The sequence below is a fragment of the Aquarana catesbeiana genome, linkage group LG04, assembly GCF_042186555.1.
Source record: "Aquarana catesbeiana isolate 2022-GZ linkage group LG04, ASM4218655v1, whole genome shotgun sequence".
Classification (NCBI taxonomy): domain Eukaryota; kingdom Metazoa; phylum Chordata; class Amphibia; order Anura; family Ranidae; genus Aquarana; species Aquarana catesbeiana.
Window position 1 is genome coordinate 442,991,079 of NC_133327.1, and position 13,051 is coordinate 443,004,129.

General features: G+C 39.6%; 1 protein-coding gene across 5 annotated transcripts in view; it reads right to left on the reverse strand.

Moving 5' to 3' along the window:
• The window catches only part of LOC141140367 (plasminogen-like), a 335,624-nt gene that overhangs the window by 119,110 nt on the left and 203,463 nt on the right, over positions 1–13,051 (reverse strand). For all 5 annotated transcript variants that reach the window (XR_012243931.1, XR_012243929.1, XR_012243930.1 and 2 more), the window contains one exon: positions 9,149–9,289. Coding sequence is in view for 1 of the 5 variants with exons in the window: in XM_073627455.1 (XP_073483556.1) it covers positions 9,149–9,289 (141 nt within the window). In the remaining 4 variants the exon portion in view is untranslated. The remainder of the gene's footprint in view (positions 1–9,148; positions 9,290–13,051) is intronic.

The window sequence follows — 13,051 nt, forward strand, 5'->3', positions numbered from 1 at the left end:
TTATACCTGCTCCACAACTCCCCAGTTTGGATTGGGGAGAAGTGGTTCCAAAGAATTCAATCCCTTTTCAGGGAATTAATATGGAAAAAAGGGCAGGCCAGGATAGGTTTACAAAAACTGCAGTGCCCCGTCACGGAGGGGGGACTGGGGGTTCCCCATCCGTCTACCTATTTCCTGGCAGCCCAGTTACAACAACTTGGCGGATGCGCCATTGATGGAGGGGGAAGTAAGAGTGCTCAAATTATCTTGCAGGGAAGCCCACATAGTTCACTAATGGAAGCACTGGAGGCAGATTCACTACAAGGAGAGATCCCAACACTTAAAATGATTACTAGGGTTTGGCAGACAACTAAGCGAATAATGGGGTATAAAGGAACCTCAGAATACTCACCAATTTGGAATAATAAGAACTTGCAGGAATTACTATCTGTCGACAGGAACAAGTTGTGGGAAAGGTGCGGGATAAGCCGGCTGATACAGCTATATGTGGGGGATACCCTGAAATCCTTTGAGGAACTGAGGCATGAGCACGGGTTGCCAAATCGTGTATTCTATAGTTACCTACAGATTAGGCATGCCTTGAGCAAGCAGCTCGGTAGGCAACCCCCCACATGGTGTAGGATTCCACTACTACAAACAATAATTAAATCAGAGACCTCTAAGGGGTTAATCTCAGAGATATATACCCAATTAATAAAGCGAATAAATATGCAGGTAGGCTTCCCTGGGGGCAGGGACAGATGGACGGCCGATGTGGGGGAGATAACGGACACACAGTGGAAAAGGATCCTGGAACTTGGACCAGAGGTGTCGGTCTCACCCTCACAAAAAGCCTCCCATCTGATGCTGTTGCACAGATCTTACTACACACCAAAAAAGCTTTTTATGTTTGGCCGCAGAATTAACGACGAGTGCCCTAGATGCAGAAGAACAGGCGACTTAATTCATATGGTATGGAGGTGTCCAAAACTAGTCAGGTATTGGTCCGAAATTTTAAAGAAAATAAATACCACGTTTAAAATTAATTTAGAGCTTGATCCCAAGACTTGTGTGCTGGGACATGTTAATAATGGGCTGAGAGACAGGAGCACAGCGGTAGCGGTAGCAAGATGCCTGTTTCAAGCCAGGAAACTAATAGCACAGTCTTGGCAATCAAGAACCCCCCCAACTCCGGAAGATTGGATTGGAACCGTCAACTCCACAGTGTGGAATGAAAGGACATTTTACATTAGGTCAGGCAACTACAATAAGTTTGTGAGATTGTGGAATTTGTGGGTCCAAGCAATGCCATGCCCGCAATCAGTGCTACTCTAGCGCTGAGAGTACTTGCCTTCTTATTAATGGAGTGCGGCTGAGTTAGGAGTAGCTTAGAGACAAGAGAGAACAATACACAGAACCGATGCTGTCCATTGGGTGTGCCTTGGAATTATGGGGGTCCAATAAGGGAGGGTCACAGGGGGGTGGGGGGGTGGGCTCAATCAAGAGAAAAGTAATAATACATAAATATGTATAATAGTAACAATAGGATATGTGGTCAACCGGTTTTGAGGTATAAGTTGTATGTTATGTGATTTGTAGTTCGGCACTACTGTTACTATTTTCACATTGAAACGCAAATCGTAACACATTACTTAAAATAAAAAAAAATAAAAAAAGCTCGAAAGGCCACAATGATGTGACTGGATTAGAGACATATATGAGTATCATTCTGAAAGCAGTCTCTGGATAAAGTTAACTGATGTGGCAAAAAAAAAAAAAAAGAAAGATTGAAAAATCACCATCTGGGGGGCGCATGCGTGGAGTCTAGCGCAGCGGACATGTCCTGCTAGAGCTCCGCTCCGTGAAAAGGGAGAACCGCTGTATAAAGGCAGCCCACCGTCGTTTTTCATTCAAAAAACGAGACATTATACTCCTGAGAGGTGAGAGAAAACTTTGAAAGCAAAATGGTACTGGGGGGAAACCGGAATAAATATAAAAATGCCCCCAGCAGGGGCACACAGGCTAAGACTGCAGTGAAATTGGCGCCAGTCCCCTCAGTCTCCTCAGCCTCAGGCATAATCACCTCAGAGAGCAGGAGAAAGACAAAGCTGTCACAGCAAATCTCCTCAGATGAATCTGACACAGAATTATTTCTGTCACAAAAATCTTCACAAGAACCAGCAGTAACTCCAAACCTTATCAAACAATTTGAGAAAATGCTACACAAAGCATTAAAGATTACCTCAGAACAAATAACCAATAATCTTACTAAAGAAATCAGAGAATTGGGGAACCGTACAGCAGTGCTGGAAATTAAAACTGAAGAACTAGAAAACACAACACAGGAATTTATGACTGAAATAGATCTTCTTAAAGAAGAAAATATAATCTTACAAAACAAATTGGAAGATTATGAAAATCACGCAAGAAGGTCAAATTTGCGTTTCAGAGGCATTCCTGAATCGATCATTGACCTATCTTCTACAATAACAGCTTTATGCCAGGAATTACAACCAGGAATACCGATCAAAAGGTTGGAAATGGATAGGGTACACAGAGCCCTCATGCCTAAAAAAACAGATGGACCCCCTCGAGACATCATAGCAAAGTTCCATTTTTATCGAACGAAAGAACAACTTTTATTTGCGGCCAGAGAAAAAAAAAACTTAACCTTTCAAGGTCACAATTTTCAGATTTTCGCAGATCTCTCTCAAGTTACTATCTCTAAAAGACGTGCTATGAAAATACATCTGCTGGAACTGCAAAGAAACAATATCACATACCAATGGGGTTTTCCATTCTCCATACGTTTTACCTACCAAGGAAACAGGCACATTTGTAGATCTCCGAACGAACTACAACAAGCTCTACAAGATCTTAACTTGATCAATGGAACATCTGCAATCAATACCTCACAAAGACGAACAGCATCCGTTTCTTCACTACCAACTTCATCCCCAGCTATAGAAAAAAACGGCAACCAGCATGTCCACAAGAGAGGCCGCTATATATCCCCTCCACAAGAACAAGAAGTAGATCCAATGGACTGAAAGACTATTTTTCCAGGAACATGAATTTAAACATAAAATATTAAATTAGCTAAAAAGATATGCTCTCAATGAATACACAGCATATTGGATGCATTCACAATGCAATTCTTACATGAATTTACATCCCATACTTGTATTCTAATAAATAGAATACAATATGGACAAGGGTAAATCCCAGATTCAAGTAACAATTATATATGCATAACATAATCATCTGAGAACATAGATCTTTTTAGTCCCATATTTATTCCCAAAACATGAAACCTGGTTTGTTTTTTGTTTTTTTTGTTGTTCTCTTTTCTTTTTTTTATATAAATGGAATGGTTTAAAGTAGCTCTCCTTATTTATTGTATGCAGCATTGAGTTCCACACTACTATAATCAAATAAATAAGGAAGCTCAGTCATGTCAGGAGAATTATAAATTTATTTCTTAGATATATTGTTATATAGATTATATACACATAGTTTTTTTTTACAAAAAAAAAAAAAAAAAAAAAAAAAAGGTTTTTTATCCAGATGCTATAGCCCATACTATTATTCTAAAAATAAATATAAGATGGGCTAGATTAACCCTTTACTCAGATGTCATCTGAGTTTGTTGAATATTATCATACGAGAACACCATTCCTATAAGTTCCATACTTACTTCATATTTTGAAACTAAGTAGCTTTTTCTTTTTCCCTAACCAGATTGGTTAAAATACCTTTCCTATTTATCAGTTGCAACTTTGAGTTAAACACTATTATTATCAAAAGAAGACCTAGTCATGACTGAAATGATACAAATTTACTTCTATAAGTGATACTTTTAGTTAAAATACTGAAACAAAGTTTAGTAGTAAACCTAAACACTAACCACAAAACATATTTTTTTATATATATATATTATTTTTTTTCTCCTCTTTTTCCAGACTGGATAGTTTATTCTACTTAAATAACAGAGAATTTAAACAATCTTTATTTCATAAGTGTTAAGTTTTTCTTCAAAACATTAGATAATATAGAGATGTTTCGTTCCAAGCCTTAAGGGCTACAAATTTACATCCTAGTGATGTTATTTTTCCTTTTTACATTTTTTACAAAGTGGTTCTCCTGCTCACGGAAGTTCCGTGCGCCTCACCTAGTCTTCCTCGGATCCCCCCCGCTTAATATGGGGAGACCTGACGAAGGCCTTCGACCCCCTGTTGAGTGGTTTCACCCCTCACCACGGGCAAATTCTGAACACCTTAGTATTTTATTCTTAAGCTTATGTAATGAAATCTTACCTGTTTTCTTCTTCTTCCCTAAACCAGATCACACAAGATTCTTTTTTCTCTTTCCCCTTTTCAAGTCCATATGGGTTGAGTCCAGCGTTCTCCAAACCAGAATAATTGGTAAGTGCTGCCTACTGACTCAGTTACCATGGCTCCTTTAAACATCTTATCCCTCAATGTGCAGGGACTCAATGTGCCACAGAAACGTACTAAAGCGTTTAGATCATTCCAAACACAAAAGGCACACATTGTGTGTATTCAAGAGACGCATTTTACAATAAACTCAACACCTAAATTTTTTAGTTCATCCTATCCACAAGTATTTACTGCCTCGGCCAATACCAAAAAACGCGGAACTTTAGTGGCATTCCACCGCTCCACCCCAATCACAGTCCACTCGGAAATTAAAGACCCGGAAGGACGTTATTTAATCCTGACGGGAAACATTTTAGATACAGAAGTAACTGTGGTCTCCTATTATGCTCCAAACAAACAACCAATTCCATTTTTAACACATCTCTTGCAAGTAGTTAATGCACATAAAATGGGAACAATTATAGTATGTGGTGATTCCAACCAGGTTCTCCTCCCATTTCTGGACAAAACTCCATATACGTCACCTCGAAACCAATCTAAAATATCCCTCTCTCAACTTCTTTCGAAACACAATCTAGTTGATTCATGGAGGGAGAGTAACCCAACAAAAAGAAACTACACATATTTTTCACACCCCCATCAAACATTCAGTCGTATAGATCATATTTTTCTTACCACAGGGATGATACCAGAAATTCTATCATCAAACATAATCCCCATCCCATGGTCTGATCACAACGCAGTCCTAACTACCATTACATCCACTATACCTAAAACTCAAGATAAAACATGGTATCTACCAGAAATATTACTCAAACAACCTATATATAGAAATAAAATTGAACATGCATTGAAAGAGTATTTCATACTCAACAAAAGCCCAGAAATTTCTCCAATAACACTTTGGGAAGCTCATAAACCGGTGTTGAGAGGGATATTTCAGCAACAGATTGGTATACTCAAAAGAGAGCGTAGAAATCTTGCACGAAAATTAGAAACACAATTTAATTCCCACTTCTTAGCGTTTCAAAACAATCCTAACCCAATTACTAAAAGTGAATTAGAGAAGGCACGCCTGGAATATGATCTTTTTCTAACAGAATCAACTGATAAAATATTACGTCGTTCCAGGCATGCCTTTTATATGAAATCAAATAAACCAGGCACATACTTGGCACGTGCACTCAAAACAACTAATAAATCTTTTAAACCAATTAAGCTGAAGATATCTAAAAATATATACACTAGTAGTCCCCTTAAAATTGTCCATAAATTTAGTTCCCACCTAAAAACACTGTACACGGAGTCAAATTCGTTTAATTTAAACGAAGCAGATTCCTTTTTCTCAAAAATTAATTTACCTGAATTATCTGATTCACAAAAAGCGCAATTAGAGGAACCCATCAAGGTAGAAGATGTAGCAAAAATCATCAAAGAATTAAAAATTAATAAAAGACCAGGACCTGATGGTTATTCAGCATTATATTATCGTACCTTTTCAGACTCTATTTCCCCCATATTAACAGAAACATTTAATGCACTACTTGAAAACAATTCATTTAGACAGGAATCTTTAACGGCGATCATATGCATGATTCCTAAGCCTCATGCAGATGACACATCCTGTACTAACTACCGTCCTATCTCGATGCTTAATATAGACATCAAAATTCTGGCAAAAATTTTAGCGTCCCATCTTGGTGATTTCATTGGCACTCTTATAAATCGTGATCAGGTTGGCTTTATGCCAACTTGCCAAGCAGGCGATAATGTACGACGAGCGGTTCTTTTAGCACAAATTGCCAAGACCCGACGCATTCCCTCCTGTTTTCTTTCACTTGATATTCAAAAAGCCTTTGATTCCATATCTTGGCCATACTTGCATTATATGTTACAAAAATGGGGTTTTGGCCCGAATTTTATAAACTGGATCAAAGCTTTATATAATAAACCCAAAGCATACGTTAAATACGCAGGGTATAAATCTGAGGCCTTTAACATTGAGAGGGGCACTAGACAGGGGTGCCCGCTTTCGCCCCTGTTGTTTGCCCTCCTCATAGAACCTCTTGCCCAACGAATTCGATCAGAACCAACCATAACTGGAATTGAGATAGGAGGATTTCATCACAAACTATGTCTATTTGCGGATGACATCCTCTTGTTTCTTTCATCACCGCAAATATCAGGCCCCAATTTGATGCCAATACTTGATGACTTTGCTGCCTTTTCGGGTCTTTTCATTAATTCTAAAAAATGTATAGCATTAAACATATCCCTCTCAACATTGGAATTAAATTCAGCTAAAAACGGTCTCCCATTTACTTGGGCAGATAAATCTATCCCTTATCTAGGAATACATCTCACTGCATCCTATTTGGATCTTTTTTCAGCTAACTACCCTCCAATGGTTAAAAATATAACAAATATGCTGAAATCCTGGAATCACCTCCCTCTATCATGGTTTGGAAAAATTAACACAATAAAAATGACAATCTTACCCAAATTATTATATTTATTCAGAGTTTTACCTATCCCAATTCCTGCCTATTACTTAAGAATTATACAAAGAAAAGCAAATTCATTTATTTGGGGCTCCTCTAAACCTAATACGAAACTGCATACATTATATCTCCCTAAGTTGAATGGTGGTCTAGGATGTCCCAATTTTGCCTCTTACTATAGAGCGGCTCATATAGCAACTTTAACTAAATACCATACACAACATGAATCCCCTCTTTGGGTGTCAATTGAAGCAGCTGACTGCGATCCCTTATCAATTGCAAATCTGCTCTGGCTTTCGCCAAGAGATCGTAGAGGGTTAGGTAACCCAATTACCAAACATTTTATCTCCATGTGGGACAAATACAAACTCAGAAATCAATTACAATCTTTACATAACCCTCTATTATCTTTCTATAAAAACCCTGCATTCTACCCAGCATGGGTCTCATCTAGATCTTTCAAAGCATGGATTACTTATGATGTACTAAACATGCACAAATTTGTAAATTCCTCATCCTTTATTCCCTTCCCAACCCTCTGCGACAAATATGGATTACCTCAATCAGAATTATTTAGATATCTTCAGATTAAAAATTTCTTTATGCCTCTCTTAACCACAAAATCTCCACTGACTCAATTTACTACATTTGAAAAATTTTGTAAAGATAATCCTCATGCTAAAGGCATGATTTCGACCCTTTATGCTCAATTAGTAAACCAACTCGAAACGGAGAAACCATCGTATGTACAGAAATGGGAGGGAGATTTAGAACGAACACTGGAAACAACAGAATGGAATCAAATTTGGTTAACAACCAAATCGGCTTCCCCAAACATACTAGCAATAGAGGCTAATTATAAAGTTTTAATACGATGGTACCTTGTACCGGTTAGAATAGCGAAATATGTGCATAACTACTCGACAGAGTGTTATCGTGGATGCTCTGACCCAGGTACTCACTTTCATATTTGGTGGTCATGCCCCAAAGCACAAATCTTTTGGAAGGCTATCTTTACTATTGCATCTAAAATGTTAGGAATATCCATCACCCCTGATCCTGCAATGGCTCTCATTAACCGAAAACCAGAATTTTTAACACATAACCAATTTAAATTACTCATCCAACTATTTACAGTGGCGAAACAAACACTGGCAAAAGCCTGGAGATCTCCTTCATTGATAGTGGAAGAGGTAGTAAATCGAATGAACGTAACCATGACTCAAGCTAAAATGGTAGCCATTGACAATGACTCGTTTGTCAAATTTGATAAAATATGGCAACCATGGATTAGCAACTACTTGCCTTCAACTTTTAACAAAGAAGTTTTACTACCATGGTAACTGACCCAGTGAACCAATGCATTATATAGTCTTTAGTGACTGCGATGGACCTCGCCTCGACTCAACCATACGGACTCTTCCCTCTATTCTTTCTTGCACTTCCTCTTTCTATCTCTCCTTTCTTCTCTACTTATTCTTTTTTTGTTTTATTTGGAAGCTCATACTAACCATAGAACACAACTCCTCTTACAACCAGCACCATTTGTATGTATTATTAATACCATAAGAACTTATAATGCAATATATAATCTACATTGTTTAAATATGTATTTCTGAGCTTCATTTCCTTTATTACATAACTTGTACTCACTGTAATGTCAAATACCGCATTGTATGTACAATAAAATCTTTTGACAAGGAAAAATCACCATCTTTACTGCAATTAGCTGAAGTAAAACAGCGTTGGACAACTTCTGTGTTTTATCAAAGAGTTAAGCTGCCTGTGGATGGGGTCAAGTCAGCAATACCATACTGTTAGGATAGACTGTGTCTAAGGAGGTTTGTCAATGCATGAAGCAGCGTTTGAAACAGAACAATAAAAATAAAAATTCCTGGCTTTTTTTTTTAGTAATTTTGAAATAGTAAGGGCTAGAACTTTAGTATTTAGTGATTCTTATTCTCAATGGTGGGTCCCCCTAGTTCCTCTACCACTTACAAATTTTCCGTAGACAGCAAAAAACATGTTCTAATTCATCACCACCAAAAAAAAAAAAAAAAAAAACAAAACAGTGGGCTGGAGTTATACTTTAAACTTCTAGCATGATTTTGGAGCATGAGAGGAAAATGGAGTTGAGGAAATTAATGTAAACACAGAGAGAAAGCAGTAAAGTAATTGATATGTGCTGCAAGAACATTTAAAAAATACTTACAAGTTAGTCATCTGTGTAAAGAGATGGTCGGCATAAAATGTAAGGAAATTAATTACCTCTTCAGTTTTAATAGTGCTAAATCTGCATTTGATGGTTCCAAGAACATCTTCTCAACGTCTCTAACTTGCTTGGATGGTTCAGTACTGACTTCATAATGGATTCCAAGGTGTATTTTGTAAGATGCTGGATCGTTGGAACTGTATAACAATATATGTGCAAAAGTCGTATTATTCTGATTTGATGAACAGTATAAGCGGTACTGTATTTGAAATAATGACCATAATAATTGCTAATTCTGTGTATGCACAGCATTATTCATCTTTGTATACAGAACACCATATGTGTATATAAATAATGTTTACCATATTAGCCCTTCGAAGACAACTAGTGATGAACTTTTTCTAGACATTCAGGCAGCATCACAAGTTTAAAGCAGATCTTCACTGCATCTGAACACCACAAACCAAAAGCGCTATTTAATTAATTTTTATTATTCAAAGCAAACTCACCCATCCATGTCTCCATGCTCTATTTTGTTAAGAAATCACTTTGAAAACCCCCCCTTAGCATTTCTGGCCGCAACCATCTTGAGTAAGGGCAAATGGTTCACTTTCTGGAATCCATCTGCCCTTAGCACAAGAATGAATGCAGGAAAGTGTGCTTAGGTGAAAAAACCCCTCCTCCTCCTCTCCTCCCCTCCTGAAGACTCCTGGGATGTATGACATAATTTGCCTAGGCAAGAAACCAGGAAATAACTGAAAAAGGTAAAACAATCCGTTTAAATCAAGTAAATATGAAATATTTTCCTATCTATTTACGATTGCTAACAGCACAAGGATTAAAAAAAAAATCAATATTGATTGGGAGAGTGAAGTTCCACTTTAACTAGTAGCAATTTAAAATTACTATGATATTTATTTCAATTGTGACTAAAAAGCCATCTAAAATCATTTGGCTCATATTCTCAATGTGATCAGAAAACTTATACTGGTTCCTACCATGCTGTGTGAGACCTGAACTGTTCTAATTGCAGCATGAGAATGATGTTGCAGAGTGAGGCTCGGAGTGTAAGGGTGACATAGGCAATCATTTCTCCTGCACACAGTGCTCATACCGAAAGGCACACACTCTGCTCTACACAAGTGTGGGATGTTATTCCCTAATGACATCTTAGGCCAGGGCTTGAGGTCTGTAAGGAATGCTGGAAGAAGTAAAGATGGTACGGGCTTGCTTGCTGACTTGGAAGACTAAAGCCAAGTTTACAAAAAAGGGGACCACTGCCCCCACCTATAGCTGGCCATTACAGTAAGCAGCATTGGAGGGCACATAACATACAAACAAGCAAGGATAAATCAATCAAGCTTACTTACCGACCAGCCCACAGACAACCTAATCAACCTGTCTAACAGTATGCGTTAAAAACAGGGTTTTAGTCTGCACCCATTTGCAAATGCATGCGTAAGCTACAGAGCCTCGCCAAGGCACCCTGGTAAGCTAAGTTTAACAGTTGTAAAATAATTCACCTAGGGAAAAAGAATCCCCTAAGAGAGTACAATATTGGGGATACAGTGTTGGTCAGCACTACAAGAGAAAAATATTTGGGGGGTGCTTATTTCAGATGAGCAGTGTGACCAGGCAGTGGGAAAAGCGAATATAATAAAAGGATGCATCACTAGAGGGATCACCAGCAGGAGTAAGGAGGTTCTAACCACCCTATATAAATCTTTAGTGAGACCTCATTTAGAATACTGTGTCCAGTTCAAGAGATCTAACTTACAGAAAGATATTGATATGATAGAACGAGTCCAGAGACAGGTAACAAAAATGGTAAAATGTTTTATTGCCCAAACCTATCGAGAGCGACTTCATAAAATGTAATATGTACAGTCTGGAGGAAAGAAAGGAAAGGGCAGACATGATTGAAACCTTTAAATACATCAAGGTGGTAAATAAGGTTCAGGACGGCAGTCTTTTCATTATGAAACCAAAGGTAGTGAGTGTCAGGACTGGGCTCAGCCCTTCCTTCTCAGAGAAGGCCGCTCAGCTGTCGGTTAAGTGCCAGCTCTAATCTTTCCACAGTGACTCACCTGTTGATGATATCCTGCTCGTCAGTCCTGCTGGCTACTTAAACTGTTCAATCCAGATCCTCTCTGCCTTCGCCTGGTCAACATATCAAAGACTCTCTCCTGTGCACCTGTGAAAGACTTGCTTGGCTGATGTCCCTTCTGGTTCCTGACTCTGCTTGCTGTTCCACTAAGCTGATTCTCCGGTTTCCTGATTTCCTGGCTTGTCCTGAAGTATACTGATCTCAGGCTCCCTGACATTTTGGCTTGTTTGACTATCTATTCCGAACTCTGGCTATGTTTTGGCTCTGTTTGCTCTGTTTACCTTTTATTATTATTATTAAACTAGTGTGATTTTTACTGCACTTCTGTCTCAGTATGATTCATGGTTTCTGACAGTAGGTGAAGGCCATGAATTCAGAAGTTGCAGTCAATCCCCTTGTTGGTAATATTTTTTCCAGATTGGAGGAGTAGGATCACCGCATGGATCAGTTTGCCATGGTGTTACAGATGCTCCTGAATCGCACGGCTCACCTGGAATCTCCCACTGTGGCTGCTCCGGTACAACCTGTGTTGCAGGCCTTCCCTGCTGCCGCTCCAGTTTCTGTACAGGCACCTGCCTCAGGTATTACCTCTATAAGAGGTATGTCTGGTTCTGCTCCGATTCCCCAGCAATTTGGGGATGATGCAGTCCAATGCAGAGGGTTTCTCAACCAGGTTGAGATATACTTTGAGATGCTGCCCCAGGCGTTTCCAACGGACAGAAACAAAGTAGGCTCCGTGATATCTTTGCTTTCTGAGAGAGCCTTGGCCTGGGCAAACCCTCTATGGGAGACACAAAAACCCGTTGTCCTGAGTTACCCAGAGTTTGTGGCTTCCTTTAAAAGGGTATTTGACGTTTCCGCAAGCTTCTGCTGCCAAGTGCCTCATGTCCATCAAACAGAGTATGAGAACTGTTACTGATTACGCCATTGAATTCCGTACTCTGGCAGCAGAGGTTGCTTGGAACAATGAGGCTCTCGTAGCTGCTTTTTCTAATGGTCTCTCGGATACCAAAGATGAGATTGCAGCCCAAAATATACCCACTGAGCTGGAGAAGTTGATCACGTTTGTCATCCTCATAGACTCCAGACTCAGAGAAAGACTCACTTTTAAGGAGCGCTTGCGGAAGCCTCCTGTACATTTGTCTCCGAGCCTTGCAGTCCCACCCTTGCCTCCCTCACCTCCCATTCCTCATGGTACAGAGGTGGTCGTTGATGGTGAACCCATGCACTTGGGCTTCACACGTCTCTCTGCGGATGAGAGAACCTTTAGGAGGAGGGAGAGATTGTGCCTATATTGTGGCCAGGCTGGACACTTTTTGAAGTCTTGTCCTACCTGTCCTGGGAACGCCTGAACCTTGAGGTCCTGTAGCAGACAGACCTTAGGTAGCGTTGTTTTGTCCCCAGTTGTCCAGAAGGATAAGCCCCTGGTCCCAGTTATCCTTTATTGGTCTGAGTCGTCTGTCGAGATACAGGCTCTAATCGACTCTGGGGCAGCAGGCCTGTTCATTGATGCTGCCTTTGTATCTAAGCACTCGATTCCACTGCAGCTTTGTGCCACTCCACTTGCCATTGAGGCTCTTGACAGGAGACCTCTACATCCTGCCCATGTGACTCATGAGACTGTTCCGTTGTCCATGACCCTAGGGGCTCTTCGCCATGAGATAATCCAATTCCAAGTCATTTCCTCACCTACGTTTCCACTGGTTATTGATTATCCTTGGTTACAGAGGCACAACCCCTCTTTTGATTGGCTTTGTGCTGAGGTTTTTTCCTGGTCTCCACAATGCAGCAAGACATGTTCTTAGAAGGTGGCTAAGGTCCTGTGCACCTCTTCACTCTCCTCCCTGCCGGA